The sequence below is a fragment of the Cucurbita pepo genome, chromosome LG08 (assembly GCF_002806865.2).
Source record: "Cucurbita pepo subsp. pepo cultivar mu-cu-16 chromosome LG08, ASM280686v2, whole genome shotgun sequence".
Classification (NCBI taxonomy): domain Eukaryota; kingdom Viridiplantae; phylum Streptophyta; class Magnoliopsida; order Cucurbitales; family Cucurbitaceae; genus Cucurbita; species Cucurbita pepo.
Genome location: NC_036645.1, coordinates 6,588,922 through 6,600,966, shown reverse-complemented (window position 1 = coordinate 6,600,966; position 12,045 = coordinate 6,588,922). Strand labels below are relative to the sequence as shown.

Sequence of the window (12,045 nt, the reverse complement as noted above, 5' to 3'; positions counted from 1 at the left end):
AGTTCAGATTCCATTTCTTGGCTGCTCTAACTCTATGCCTTACACTCTTCTCCCTCGTCCTCCTCGCTCCTAGATTGCTCTCTCTTGTCGCCTACTTTTGGCCTCTCCTCCTCTCCACCGCGCTCTTCCTCCTCGCTGTCCTTCTCTTCGCCAACGCCTCTCTCCCGCCGCCGGATAAAACCGGCGAAGGCCTTCTCAACTATGTCGCCGGACACCTCGACCTTGACGCCTCGCTCAAGACTGATTAAACTACGGTTCTATCTCTGACTTTTACTTCTCTGTTTTTTGGTCTGTACTCGAATCTGATTTCTCCGATCCATTGTTTCTCTAATTTATGTACTCAATAACGGTTATGTAATGAAATCTCCCTTTCTTGACGCTGATCTGATGTGTTAATTGATGAGGATGCCTCTGATTTCTGTTTTTGAGATTGGTTACTGGTTGTGTTTAGATCGAAGATTTTGTGGTTTTCCTTTCTGTTTCTTGTGAATTTCAGTTATTGATCCGATGGATTTGAGCTTGAATCGAGTGGGAGATCTCTTTTTCTGTGTTGTTCTTTTGATTTTTGAATTATGTTGATTTCAATTTGTTTTGTTTTTAATTTTTGAGGGGATATGATGATTATGATGGGGACGAAATGAGATTCGGATGCTGCGTCAATGAATATCGTCGTTGAGATTTGTCGGACGTTATAATAGGGTTCTTTGTGGGTCCAAAATTTCGAACGTTACTCTTATTGAATGAAGACTTTCTAAGAATTTATGGAGAATTTGCGAGAATCTTGATTTTCATTTATTTAGAATCAAATAAAATAATGGAAATGCGGAACAATTCATAGCCATCAAATATACAAGTTCATCTTTGAGTAAAAAAATTATTTTATCTCTATAATAAATTCATCTCTTAATAAATAATTGGTTTATAATTCAATTATAATCGAAATCCTTCCTAAGCCGGGAAGAGTTAACTTAATTTTTAATATTTAGTGTATAAGAAGAATTAAGTTAACTTCAAGTTTTGTATGTTTAGGAAGATTTACGGTGACATTCAAGTAAAAGAGGGGTATATGAATATGTCGAGACCATATCCAAATGAGAGTGATCATTAAGATAGGATGACTAAGAAAAATTTAAAAGAATTGAAAGTCATTACTTATATCAACAATGTGTACCTTTCTTTTAAGCGGCTCAATCATAAGAACTTCATGGTCAAGGATGCTTTACTTGGAGCAATTTTGTGTTCAATGACCTCCTAAGAATTTGCATAGGATGCATGTGAGTGAGAACCAATCATGCTGAAAGTACTCGTGTTGGTCATGGAAGCGAGGAGTACGTAACTTGACCACGACAGAGGAAATGTACGAGAATGTCATGATTGTCATGTGTCGAATCCAAATTTCAAATCCTAGACCTGAATCGTTTCAATTTAAGTTAACTTCAGCTATTTAATCTTCATGAAGAGTTAAAAGTTAACTTTAGGTCTCGAGCGATCATGAAAAGTTAAAGTTTAATATACCTCGTGAAATTAATACAAAGAGTGCCAAACCCTATTTTCGATTCGGTCGAATTNAAAAAAAAAAAAAAAAAAAAAAAAAAAAAAAAAAAAAAAAAAAAAAAAAATCAAGTTTTCAACAACAAAATGATAAATTACACCACCATAACCTTCAAGAAAGTTGTCAAGTCCTACAACGGCTTTGCATATACAAAAATTCTGTCTCGCTCTTACATTATGATGAAAAGTGTCACGATCGTGCTTGTCCAAAACATGTTACTTGTGACCGCGCATCGAATGTTCTGGTCATGCTTATTTAGGATGTGTTGTCCATGACCGCATGCCTATTCCAAGCCCCTTCCATTTGAGTTAGATAAGCCTTTAATGTTCTTATTGTGTCAATACCGGGGTGTATGACCGGTCACCAAAATTATATCTACACTTGGTAGAGCTAAAATGCCCCAAAATGTACAACAAAGGGATGTGACTAGTTATCAATTCTTTCTACCCGAGTTACATGCTATCAAAATTGTAGTTGTTGTCTATTCACTTTTAGCTCATAACATTGATTTCTTTAAACGCATTTTCTCGCTCACATTTTCTAAAACATTTCTCTTAAACGTAACTCGAGACTTGATTTTACGTCAAGATTGTCTGCAAAGTTCGATTTCCAAATGACTCGAGACTCGATTTTACATCAGGTTAGAATAGATGCCGCACAATCGTTGTCTCGCTACCATGAGAGTGCGATTGCGATACATAACATGTGGTGGTCAGGTGTTTGTTGCTCAACTATAGAGACACTTAACGCTTACGACCTAAGCAAAGTATATAAAACTCAAAACTTTGGGATCCAATACCAACTATAGCTAACAAACTTCTTAAACAAAATACAATGATTCGCTACAACACGCTTGCTATGGATAAGGAATATAATCTCTATTGATACGATATTTTTTTGGGAAACAAAAAGTAAAGTAACGAGAGTTTACGCTCAGGTGGACAGTATTATACCAATGTGGAGGGTCGTTGTTTCTGTAAGTGGTATAAGAGTTATACACGGGTATCAGAGTCATGCACTTATCTTAAAAAAGAACGTAAACACGTGCAACTCATGTCGTTACAATTTGTGGACCCCAATATGTTGTTTGAGAATTTGTCTTTTATTTTCTTTGGGCATAACAACCCATCCTCAACGTGCACACATTGACCTGAAGTTTTTCTAACGTGAAATTAGTTTCCAATGCGTAATTGGTTAATTGGTTAATGCAAGTCGTCCATTTGTCGTCTTAATCTCCTCGTTTACTTTCTCGTACAAAAAGTTAGCTTCGGGTTTAGTATGTGTGTTAGGTTTATTTGAAATGACCGTTCAATAAACTTCTGATTGGTCGAATTGGCTACTCAAATGAATCGAATAGAGTTCAGAAGCTAAACCGACCGAACGTTCTCCTTTTAGGTTAAGTTGAGTTAGGTCATCGGTTTATCCACGTGATATTAATAATTAACAAAAATATATTTTCTTTTTATAAAAGGCGACAAAAGAAACCTCACATGCTCATTGCACACCACCAACCTTCAAGCTTCATCTTCTCATCACAGAGCTCCGGCAATGGCTTCCACGGCGAAGGAACAATCCACCATAGCTTCCTCCAACTCCGACGACGGCCAAGAACAACAACACTACGCTTATGCTGCGCAATTGGTTACCTCAACGGTTCTGCCGATGACACTCCAAGCAGCCTTCGAGCTCGGCTTGTTTGAGATCTTGGCCAAGGCCGGCGATGGGGCCGAGCTGTCTCCGATCGAGATAGCCTCTAAGATAACCATGTCGAACCTGGATGCAGCGTCGATGATCGATCGGATCCTGAGGCTTCTGGCGGCCCACTCCGTGGTGGGGTGCTCGGTGATCATTGATGAATATAGGAATCATCAAAGATTGTATAGCCTCACGCCCGTGGCTAAGTATTTTGTTCTTAACGAACATGGCGTATCGTTGGGTGCTATTTTATCGTTGATCCAAGACAAAGTCTCGCTCCAAAGCTGGTTTGCTCTTTATTTTGATCTTTTGATTGATGATATATTACGAGCATTTAATCACAACACAAAATTGCAGGAGTGAGCTCAAAAACGCTGTGATCGAAGGAGGAGTTCCATTCAATAGGGCTCATGGGGGACTTCATGCCTTTGAATACCCTCGCTTGGATCAAAGATTTAATCAAGTTTTCAACAACGCAATGATAAATAACACTGCCACGACCATCAAGACAGCCGTCAAATGTTACAACGGCTTTGCAAACCTCAAGCAACTAGTTGATGTTGGTGGCGGCCTTGGGTTCACCCTTAAAATCATCACGTCTGCATACCCTTCAATCAAAGGCATCAACTTCGACTTGCCTTATGTCATTAAAGATGCACCGTCCTATCCATGTAAATAATTTCTTCCAAAACTTTATTTTTAATTTTGATTTCTATAATTTCAAAAAAAAAACAATTCACTATTATTCATGTAGCTTAATTATATTCGAGAAAAAACGTTGACAGGTGTGGAACATGTTGGAGGAGACATGTTTAAGAAAGTTCCAAATGGAGATGCTATTTTCATGAAGGTTAGTTTTCCATATGTATATGTATTTATTTATATATATATGTAGATGTATATGTATATATATGTGTATATATATATATATGTATATGTATATATATGTATATAATCATTTAAATTTATATATATATCTATATATCTATACACATAAATATATATATATATCTATATATGTATACACATAAATATATATATATATATATATATATATATATATATATATATACATAAATATACATATATATCTATACATATACATATACATATATCTATACATATACATATACATATATATATATACATATACATATACATATATATATATATACATATACATATATATACATATACATATATATATATACATATATATATACATATATATATACATATATATATACATATATATATACATATACATATATATACATATACATATATATATATACATATATATACATATACATATACATCTATATATATATATACATATATATACATATGTATATATATATATATAGATATAACCTTTTAAAGATTATCTCTAGTTTTAATGAAAAAGCATTTAAATTTAGGTAATTGATAATGATAAAATATTTATGTAAGCTTATAGTGTGTAATTCATGATTGGAGTGACGAGCAATGCGTGAAGCTATTGAAAAATTGCTACGCTGCGATCCCAGATGACGGGAAGGTAATCGTGATGGAAGGAGTGGTTTCGACGGTGTCGGAGACCACGGACGCAGCCAAAGCCGTCATCCAATGCGATATTCTTATGATGACTCAAAGCATAGGAGGAAAGGAGCGAACTCGCGATGAATTTAAAGCCCTTGCAACCAAAGCTGGCTTTAAACACATCAAATTCGTCTGTTTCGTAAGCAATCATTGGATCATAGAGTTCTTGAAATGAACGTATTTTGATATTTAAGATGGTGTTTAGTTCAATACTTTGTTTAGAATGTCTGAAAAAATAATACCCGATAATCAAATAATTGTATTTGGTGTTCGCATTAAAAATATTTTATTAAATAAAACTTTACTATTCTTGTTGTGTCAATATCACCGTGTATGACTCGTCATCAAAATCATGTCTACATGGCTAAATGGTTCAAAATGGATTGACTAGTTGTCAATTCTTTCTACCCCGAGTTATATGCTATCAAAACTATAATTGTTGCTTATTTGCTTTTAGCTTATAACATTGATTTCTTTCAACGCATTTCGTCGCTCAAGTTTTCTATAACATTTCTCTCAAACGTGACCCAAGGCTCGATTTTACGTCACGATTGTCTGCAAAGTTCAACTTCCATATGACTAACTTGTTCACCGAATTAGAATAAGTGTTGCACAATCGTTGTTCTGCTGCTACAAGAGTGCAATTGCAACACAAAACATATGGTGATCAGGTGTTTATTGCTCAACTATAGAGACATCTAACGCTTACGATGTAAGCAAAGTATATAGAACTCAAAACTTTCATACCCACAACTCTAATGCTTAGGCCTCCATCCGTTTTAGCCCATATTCACCATTTACCAGAAGATTCAACCTATATTCACCATTTAACAGAAGCAATGATTATTAGTACTATCCTACGTAACGATCCATAATGGTAAGGACCTGAACAAGTGTAGACTGAAATAGAAATGATAGTATGCAATTTGATGCGTGATTACGTCGAGACCGAGAAAAAAAAAAGACCTAAAATTATGTGGACTAAGAATAGCTGAGCGAACGATCGAGATGGAAAGAAACATAATTAGAAATTGATAGGGATCGAGAACAAACGAAAGTACATACACGAGATGTAACATGCGAATGTTTTCGCATGTTTTTCAGGTTAGGCGGTTACACGATTGATTGTTTAAAGTGATATCTCAAACTAATAATTTTTATTTTCTATATGTTTAGATATAAAAAGTATGTTTTTGTATGATTTTATTTTCTTTGCACCTAACAATCCATCCTCTCACGTGTACGCATCACCCAACCACCCAATCACATGAAGTTTTTTTAATTAGGCTGGTTGTTCATTTTTTTTAAAATTATTTTTTAAAAAATCATATTTATTCGATATTAATTACTAAAATTTTAACGTTCAGATATCAAATATTCACAAAGAAATCTAAATTAGAAAAATATCTAACCCAATTTAACTCTTATTTTTTAGGTTACTCTTACTCCCGTCCGGATAAATCTGACCCCTTCCCCTATTCCCGCCTACGTATATGGAATATTTTAAGAAGTAAACATCTTTCTTAGTGGCACGGTCTGTGAAAAGAATAGGAAAGGTGACTTCACTATATTTCTTACCAGGAACGAGCCCTATCACAAGAATATTTCTTTTAGTGGGACTATAGTTCTGAAAAAAGACAGATTGCCCATCTTTTCTTTAATATCGGGAGAAATACTATCGGGGGCTAACTCAAACCCTTTGGGTAAAATAAGAACAGCCCCCACATTCAAACCGCCCCTTTTGGTAGTATAAATTATTTAAATTATTAAATTATATGAAAACACCTTTCGCTAACCCATATGTTTGTTGGATGAATGTCTCACGTCAGTATTTAGGGAATGATCATGGGTTTATAACGAAGAAATACTATCTCCATTGTTATGGAGTCTTTTTGGGAAGCCCAAATTTAACCAATTTATGCTCAGAATGGATAATATTATAGGAGGGTAGAGAGTTGTGTTCTTCTAAGGATCTGATCTTTAGCTAAATATAAAATAATAATTAAAAAAAAAATGTTTTTTTTTCTTATTATAAAAAGCTAAAGTGAGTTAACAAAAAAACCTCACTTGTATATTGCACCAACCAGTACAAAAGTTGCTGCTGCAGCCTCGGCTTCCCCTCCGGCGAAGGAACAGTCAACCANACACTACTCTTACGCTGCGCAATTGGTTACCTCATCAGTTCTGCCGATGACACTCCAAGCAGCCTTCGAGCTCGGCTTGTTTGAGATCTTGGCCAAGGCTGGCGATGGGGCCGAGCTGTCTCCGACTGAGATAGCCGCTAAGATAACCACCTCGAACCCGGATGCAGCGTCGTTGATCGATCGGATCCTGAGGCTTCTGGCGGCCCACTCGGTGGTGGGATGCTCGGTGATCATTGATGAAAATGGGAATCAGCAGAGATTGTATAGTCTTACGCCGGTGGCTAAGTATTTTGTTCTTAACGAAGATGGCCTGTCGTTGGGTCCTATTTTATCGATGATTCAAGATAAAGTCATTCTCCATAGCTGGTTTGTTCTGATCTTTTGATCGATGATATAATATGAGCATTTTCCTGAAAAGAAAATTGTATATACTAAATAATTTCAAAACTCGATTTAATTCGTAAATCAAATGTACTAAATTCAAAATTATATTTACAGGAGTGAGCTGAAAAATGTTGTGATTGAAGGAGGAGTTCCATTCAATAGGGCTCATGATGGACTTCATCTCTTTGAATACAATGGTTTGGATCAAAGATTTAATCAAGTTTTCAACAATGCGATGATAAATCACACCACCATGGTTATCAAGATAGCTGTTGAGTCCTATAACGGCTTTGCAAACCTCAAGCAACTAGTTGATGTTGGTGGTGGTCTCGGGGTCACCCTTAAAATCATCACGTCTGCATATCCTTCAATCAAAGGCATCAACTTTGACTTGCCTCATGTCATTCAAGATGCACCATCCTATCCACGTAAACAATTTCTTCTACAACTTTATTTTCAATTTGATTTTTATAGTTTCAAAAAAATTCAGTATTATTCGAGTAGCTCGATTATATTCTAGAAAAAATGTTGGCAGGTGTAGAACATGTAGGAGGAGACATGTTTGAGAAAATTCCAAACGGAGATGCTATTTTCGTGAAGGTTGGATTTCTAAATAATGACATTTTTCTCGTCGCTTAAAATCATAAAACTTAGATAGATTTACGTAGTTAATGATAAAGTATTAATGTAACTTTATAGTGGATACTTCACGATTGGAGTGACGACCATTGTGTGAAGCTGTTGAAAAATTGCTATGTCGCCATCCCGGACGACGGGAAGGTCATTGTGATGGAGGGAGTGGCTCCAACGGTGCCGGAGACCACAGCCGCAGCGAAAGTCGTCATCCAAGGCGATGTGCTTATGATGACTCAAAGCATAGAAGGAAAGGAGCGAACTCGGGATGAATTTAAAGCCCTCGCAACCAAAGCTGGCTTTAAACACATCAAATTCGTTTGTTTCCTAAGCAATTATTGGATCATAGAGTTCTCGAAATGAACCTATTTTGATATTTAAGGTGCCCTTCTGCTGTGTCAATAAGGGATGTATAACTAGTCATCCAAAATAATATCTACATCCGTCACGGCTAAAATTGTTGGGTTTTATGTCCTAAAACTCATAGTTTGGAAACAAAAACATATTCTATTTTCAATAAAGTTATTATTGTTGTTTATTCAGTAAAGATTGTTATTGAATAAAGTGAACTTTAAGATCATTATCTAAATCCAATAAACTAAGAACACTCTGGTTATAGTATGATTACTTGAACTATATGTAGAGATATACGAGTGGATCAAGTTCAAGTATATAGTCAAAATGATCTATAGTATAAGGATAAGGCTGAGTATCTTAATGGGGACACTATGAATGCGGCCCACTTTTGTATATGATATAAACAATGTGATCACTAAATTGTACATGTGGAGACATGTAAGTGGAGGCGTCCTATGCAATGATTATTGCATAAGATCGAACCATGAAGAAAACGACCACTCTCACTTTATAATGTGGTTTATTGTTGAGACTGATTTTCTTTTCATTCGATGACCTAGGTAACTCGAGCTAACCATGAACTCGTGTTTATTCGGAATTATCCTTAGATATGCATGGGTGAGAGTGGCTCGAGTTTGCCGACTCAATAGGCCTCCCATTTTAGGGGTAAGACTGGGTGAATAGCTGGGGACGTGGGGTGCAAGATGGAATTCACTCCTACCCACTTTTAGGGATAGAAGAGAGGTAGGTCAGCCTCCCATTTTAGGGGTAAGACTGGGTGAATAGCTGGGGACGTGGGGTGCAAGATGGAATTCACTCCTACCCACTTTTAGGGATAGAAGAGAGGTAGGTCAGCCTCCCATTTTAGGGGTAAGACTGGGTGAATAGCTGGGGACGTGGGGTGCAAGATGGAATTCACTCCTACCCACTTTTAGGGATAGAAGAGAGGTAGGTCAGCCTCCCATTTTAGGGGTAAGACTGGGTGAATAGCTGGGGACGTGGGGTGCAAGATGGAATTCACTCCTACCCACTTTTAGGGATAGAAGAGAGGTAGGTCAGCCTCCCATTTTAGGGGTAAGACTGGGTGAATAGCTGGGGACGTGGGGTGCAAGATGGAATTCACTCCTACCCACTTTTAGGGATAGAAGAAAGGTAGTTCCCTTAAGCACTGACTCCAGGTCTTGAACAAGGGGCCCCACCCTCTCATTGGCCTGAGAGGGATTCGGTTTACTGGTTGGACCACAAACCAATTGTTCATTAGAGGATCAGTGAGACATAAGGAACAAGAAGTAACTTTAGGGGTAAAACGGTAAATTGACCCAGCTCTAGTTACGAACAACCTGTGAAGGATCGACTTACTAATCATGGTTATATCAAATGGACAGAAATATATCTATAGTGAGGGGAGTGCAACTACTAGGCTATAGTGGAGTGTCCTAGTAGTTAACGAATGTTGATTAACAAGGTTAATGAGTTTAACCGGTTAATCTTGGATCGTTGGAGCCCATGATCTATAGGTCCATTAGGTCCCTCTGCTAGCTCATATCGGACTAAACCATAGAACAGTGTGACGAGTGAGTTCGAAGTGTTCGAATTCAAATTAGGGAATATGCGCTACATATATACGATATATTTAACCTCATTTTTGTTTTATTTACAAATTAAACAAAAAGAGAGAATTTGAGATATTTAAATAAGTTTTAAATATTTTAATCAAATATTTAAAAAGAGAGAATTTGAGTTAATATTAAATATTAATTAAATAGTTTAATTAATTATTTAATATTACTTTAGTTTGAAATTAATTATTCAAATTAATTGTTGAATTAAAATGAAGAAAGTCAAAATGTTGACTTTATTTAATGGAAAAATCCATGAGGTGTCAAAATTTGGTGATCTCAAATTTGCATCAACATGCAAACATGACTCTATAAATAGAGTGATCATGGTGCATGAAAGGTCTTCTTGGTGGAAAACCTTGAGACAAACACTCTCTTCATATATACAAAATCTCTCCCAAGTTTAGTCACTCGCCGGATTCCACAATCCCGTTCTAAAGTCGGAGGATAGTGGAGAAGACACTAGTGGTGGTTCGAAGCTGGTTCGGGAGGAAAAAGGAATTTGAACTACAAAATGTTAGTATTCAAACTCATTAAGTTTTAATACTTATGAACATGCTAGTTATTTACTATAATTGATGTTCTAAAAGTGCCTAAGATCCAAATTGCTTCCGCGTGTGTTATATTAACACCATAAAAAATGACACAATATGTACTATAAGGGATGTGACTAGTTGTAAATTATTTGTACTCGAGTTATATGCTATCAAAACTATTGTTGTTGCTTATTTGCTTTTAGCTTGTAACATTAATTCTTTCAATGCATTTTCTCGCTCACGTTTTCTATTACATTTATCTCAAACGTGAACCGAGACTCAATTTTACATCAAGATTGTCTACAAAGTCCAACTTTCATACGGCTAACTTGTTCACCAAGTCAGAATAAGTATTGCACAATCGTTGTAATGCTACTACAAAAGTGCAATTGCGACATAGAACGTGGTGATCAGTTGTTTGTTGCTCGACTATAGAGACACTTAACACTTACAATGTATGAGCTCTAATACGAACTATAACAATCAAAACTTCCTAAAAAAAATATAGTAGATTCATTGCAACATGCTTGTTATACAACGGTTGTTGAGAATCGTTTCAGTCTCCCATTAACGATACAAGAGACACTATTTCCATTGTTAATACAACCATTCGAGTAAACCAAAAGTAAATTCATGAGAGCTTATACTCAAAATAGACAATGTCATACCAATGCACCGCGTCATGATTCCTATAAATAGCATCAGAGTCATACACTTATCTTAGCTTAGTCATATCAACAAAAGTGTCAAAGGGAGAAGTTACGAGCCTTAGACTTTACTTTGTTTGAAGATTCCATAAAAGGAATTGTGAACGACCGCTTAGAATAAATGACAATATCAATGAGAGAAATTTAAATTGAATTCAAAAACCTAAAATTGATTGAAATGTCATTCACGTGAAGCTGGACTCTTTCATATCAGAACAACTCTGAACAATTTCACTAGTTCGACATAATTCATTGCCGCCGAGCGCCACCACCACAGCCGTCGTCGCAATCTAAATTATCGGTTTGATTGATTCATTTTTTTTTTTAGAATTATATAAATTATTTTTATCTTAAAAAAAAAAAACTCAATTATCACGTGTAAACACGTGCAAGTAATGCAATTACGTATTACCCAAGTACAAAGGTGGCTTCAGAATTCAAAAATTTGTGGGCCCCAGTGATTTGTTATGAAAATTTGACTTCTCTTAAGACTCCTCTCATATGTACACGTCAACCAACCACTTGTCAATGCTGACGTGTCATTAAAAATTATGTGGACAAAGGACAGTTTAATTCATGCAAATATAAAAAAAATTATTATTTCTTATTTTTTTCTTATTTCTGGTCAAAACACGTGTAACGCACGTAAAGACATTTCCGCGTAGTATAGTATAAAAGGCGGCTACACAATTCAACAATATGTGGGCCCCCACCACTTTGGGCCTAACAACTCTCATATGTGCACTTCACCCAACCACACAACGACATCAAGTTTTTCAAAGGTCATATAATTAAAAGTGATTTTCGACCTAATCCTCTTATCGTTTACTTACTTAT

General features: G+C 36.0%; 1 protein-coding gene across 1 annotated transcript; it reads left to right on the top strand.

Annotated features, from left to right (window-relative positions):
• The first annotated feature begins 3,085 nt into the window (after window positions 1-3,085).
• LOC111800838 (caffeic acid 3-O-methyltransferase-like) lies at window positions 3,086-10,661 on the top strand. Its single transcript, XM_023684713.1, has 6 exons — window positions 3,086-3,193; window positions 6,998-7,338; window positions 7,471-7,784; window positions 7,892-7,956; window positions 8,056-8,445; window positions 10,606-10,661. The coding sequence occupies exons 1-5, from the start codon at window positions 3,101-3,103 to the stop codon at window positions 8,350-8,352; spliced, it is 1,110 nt and encodes a 369-aa protein (XP_023540481.1). The 5' UTR covers window positions 3,086-3,100; the 3' UTR covers window positions 8,353-8,445; window positions 10,606-10,661.
• Window positions 10,662-12,045: the final 1,384 nt, after the last annotated feature.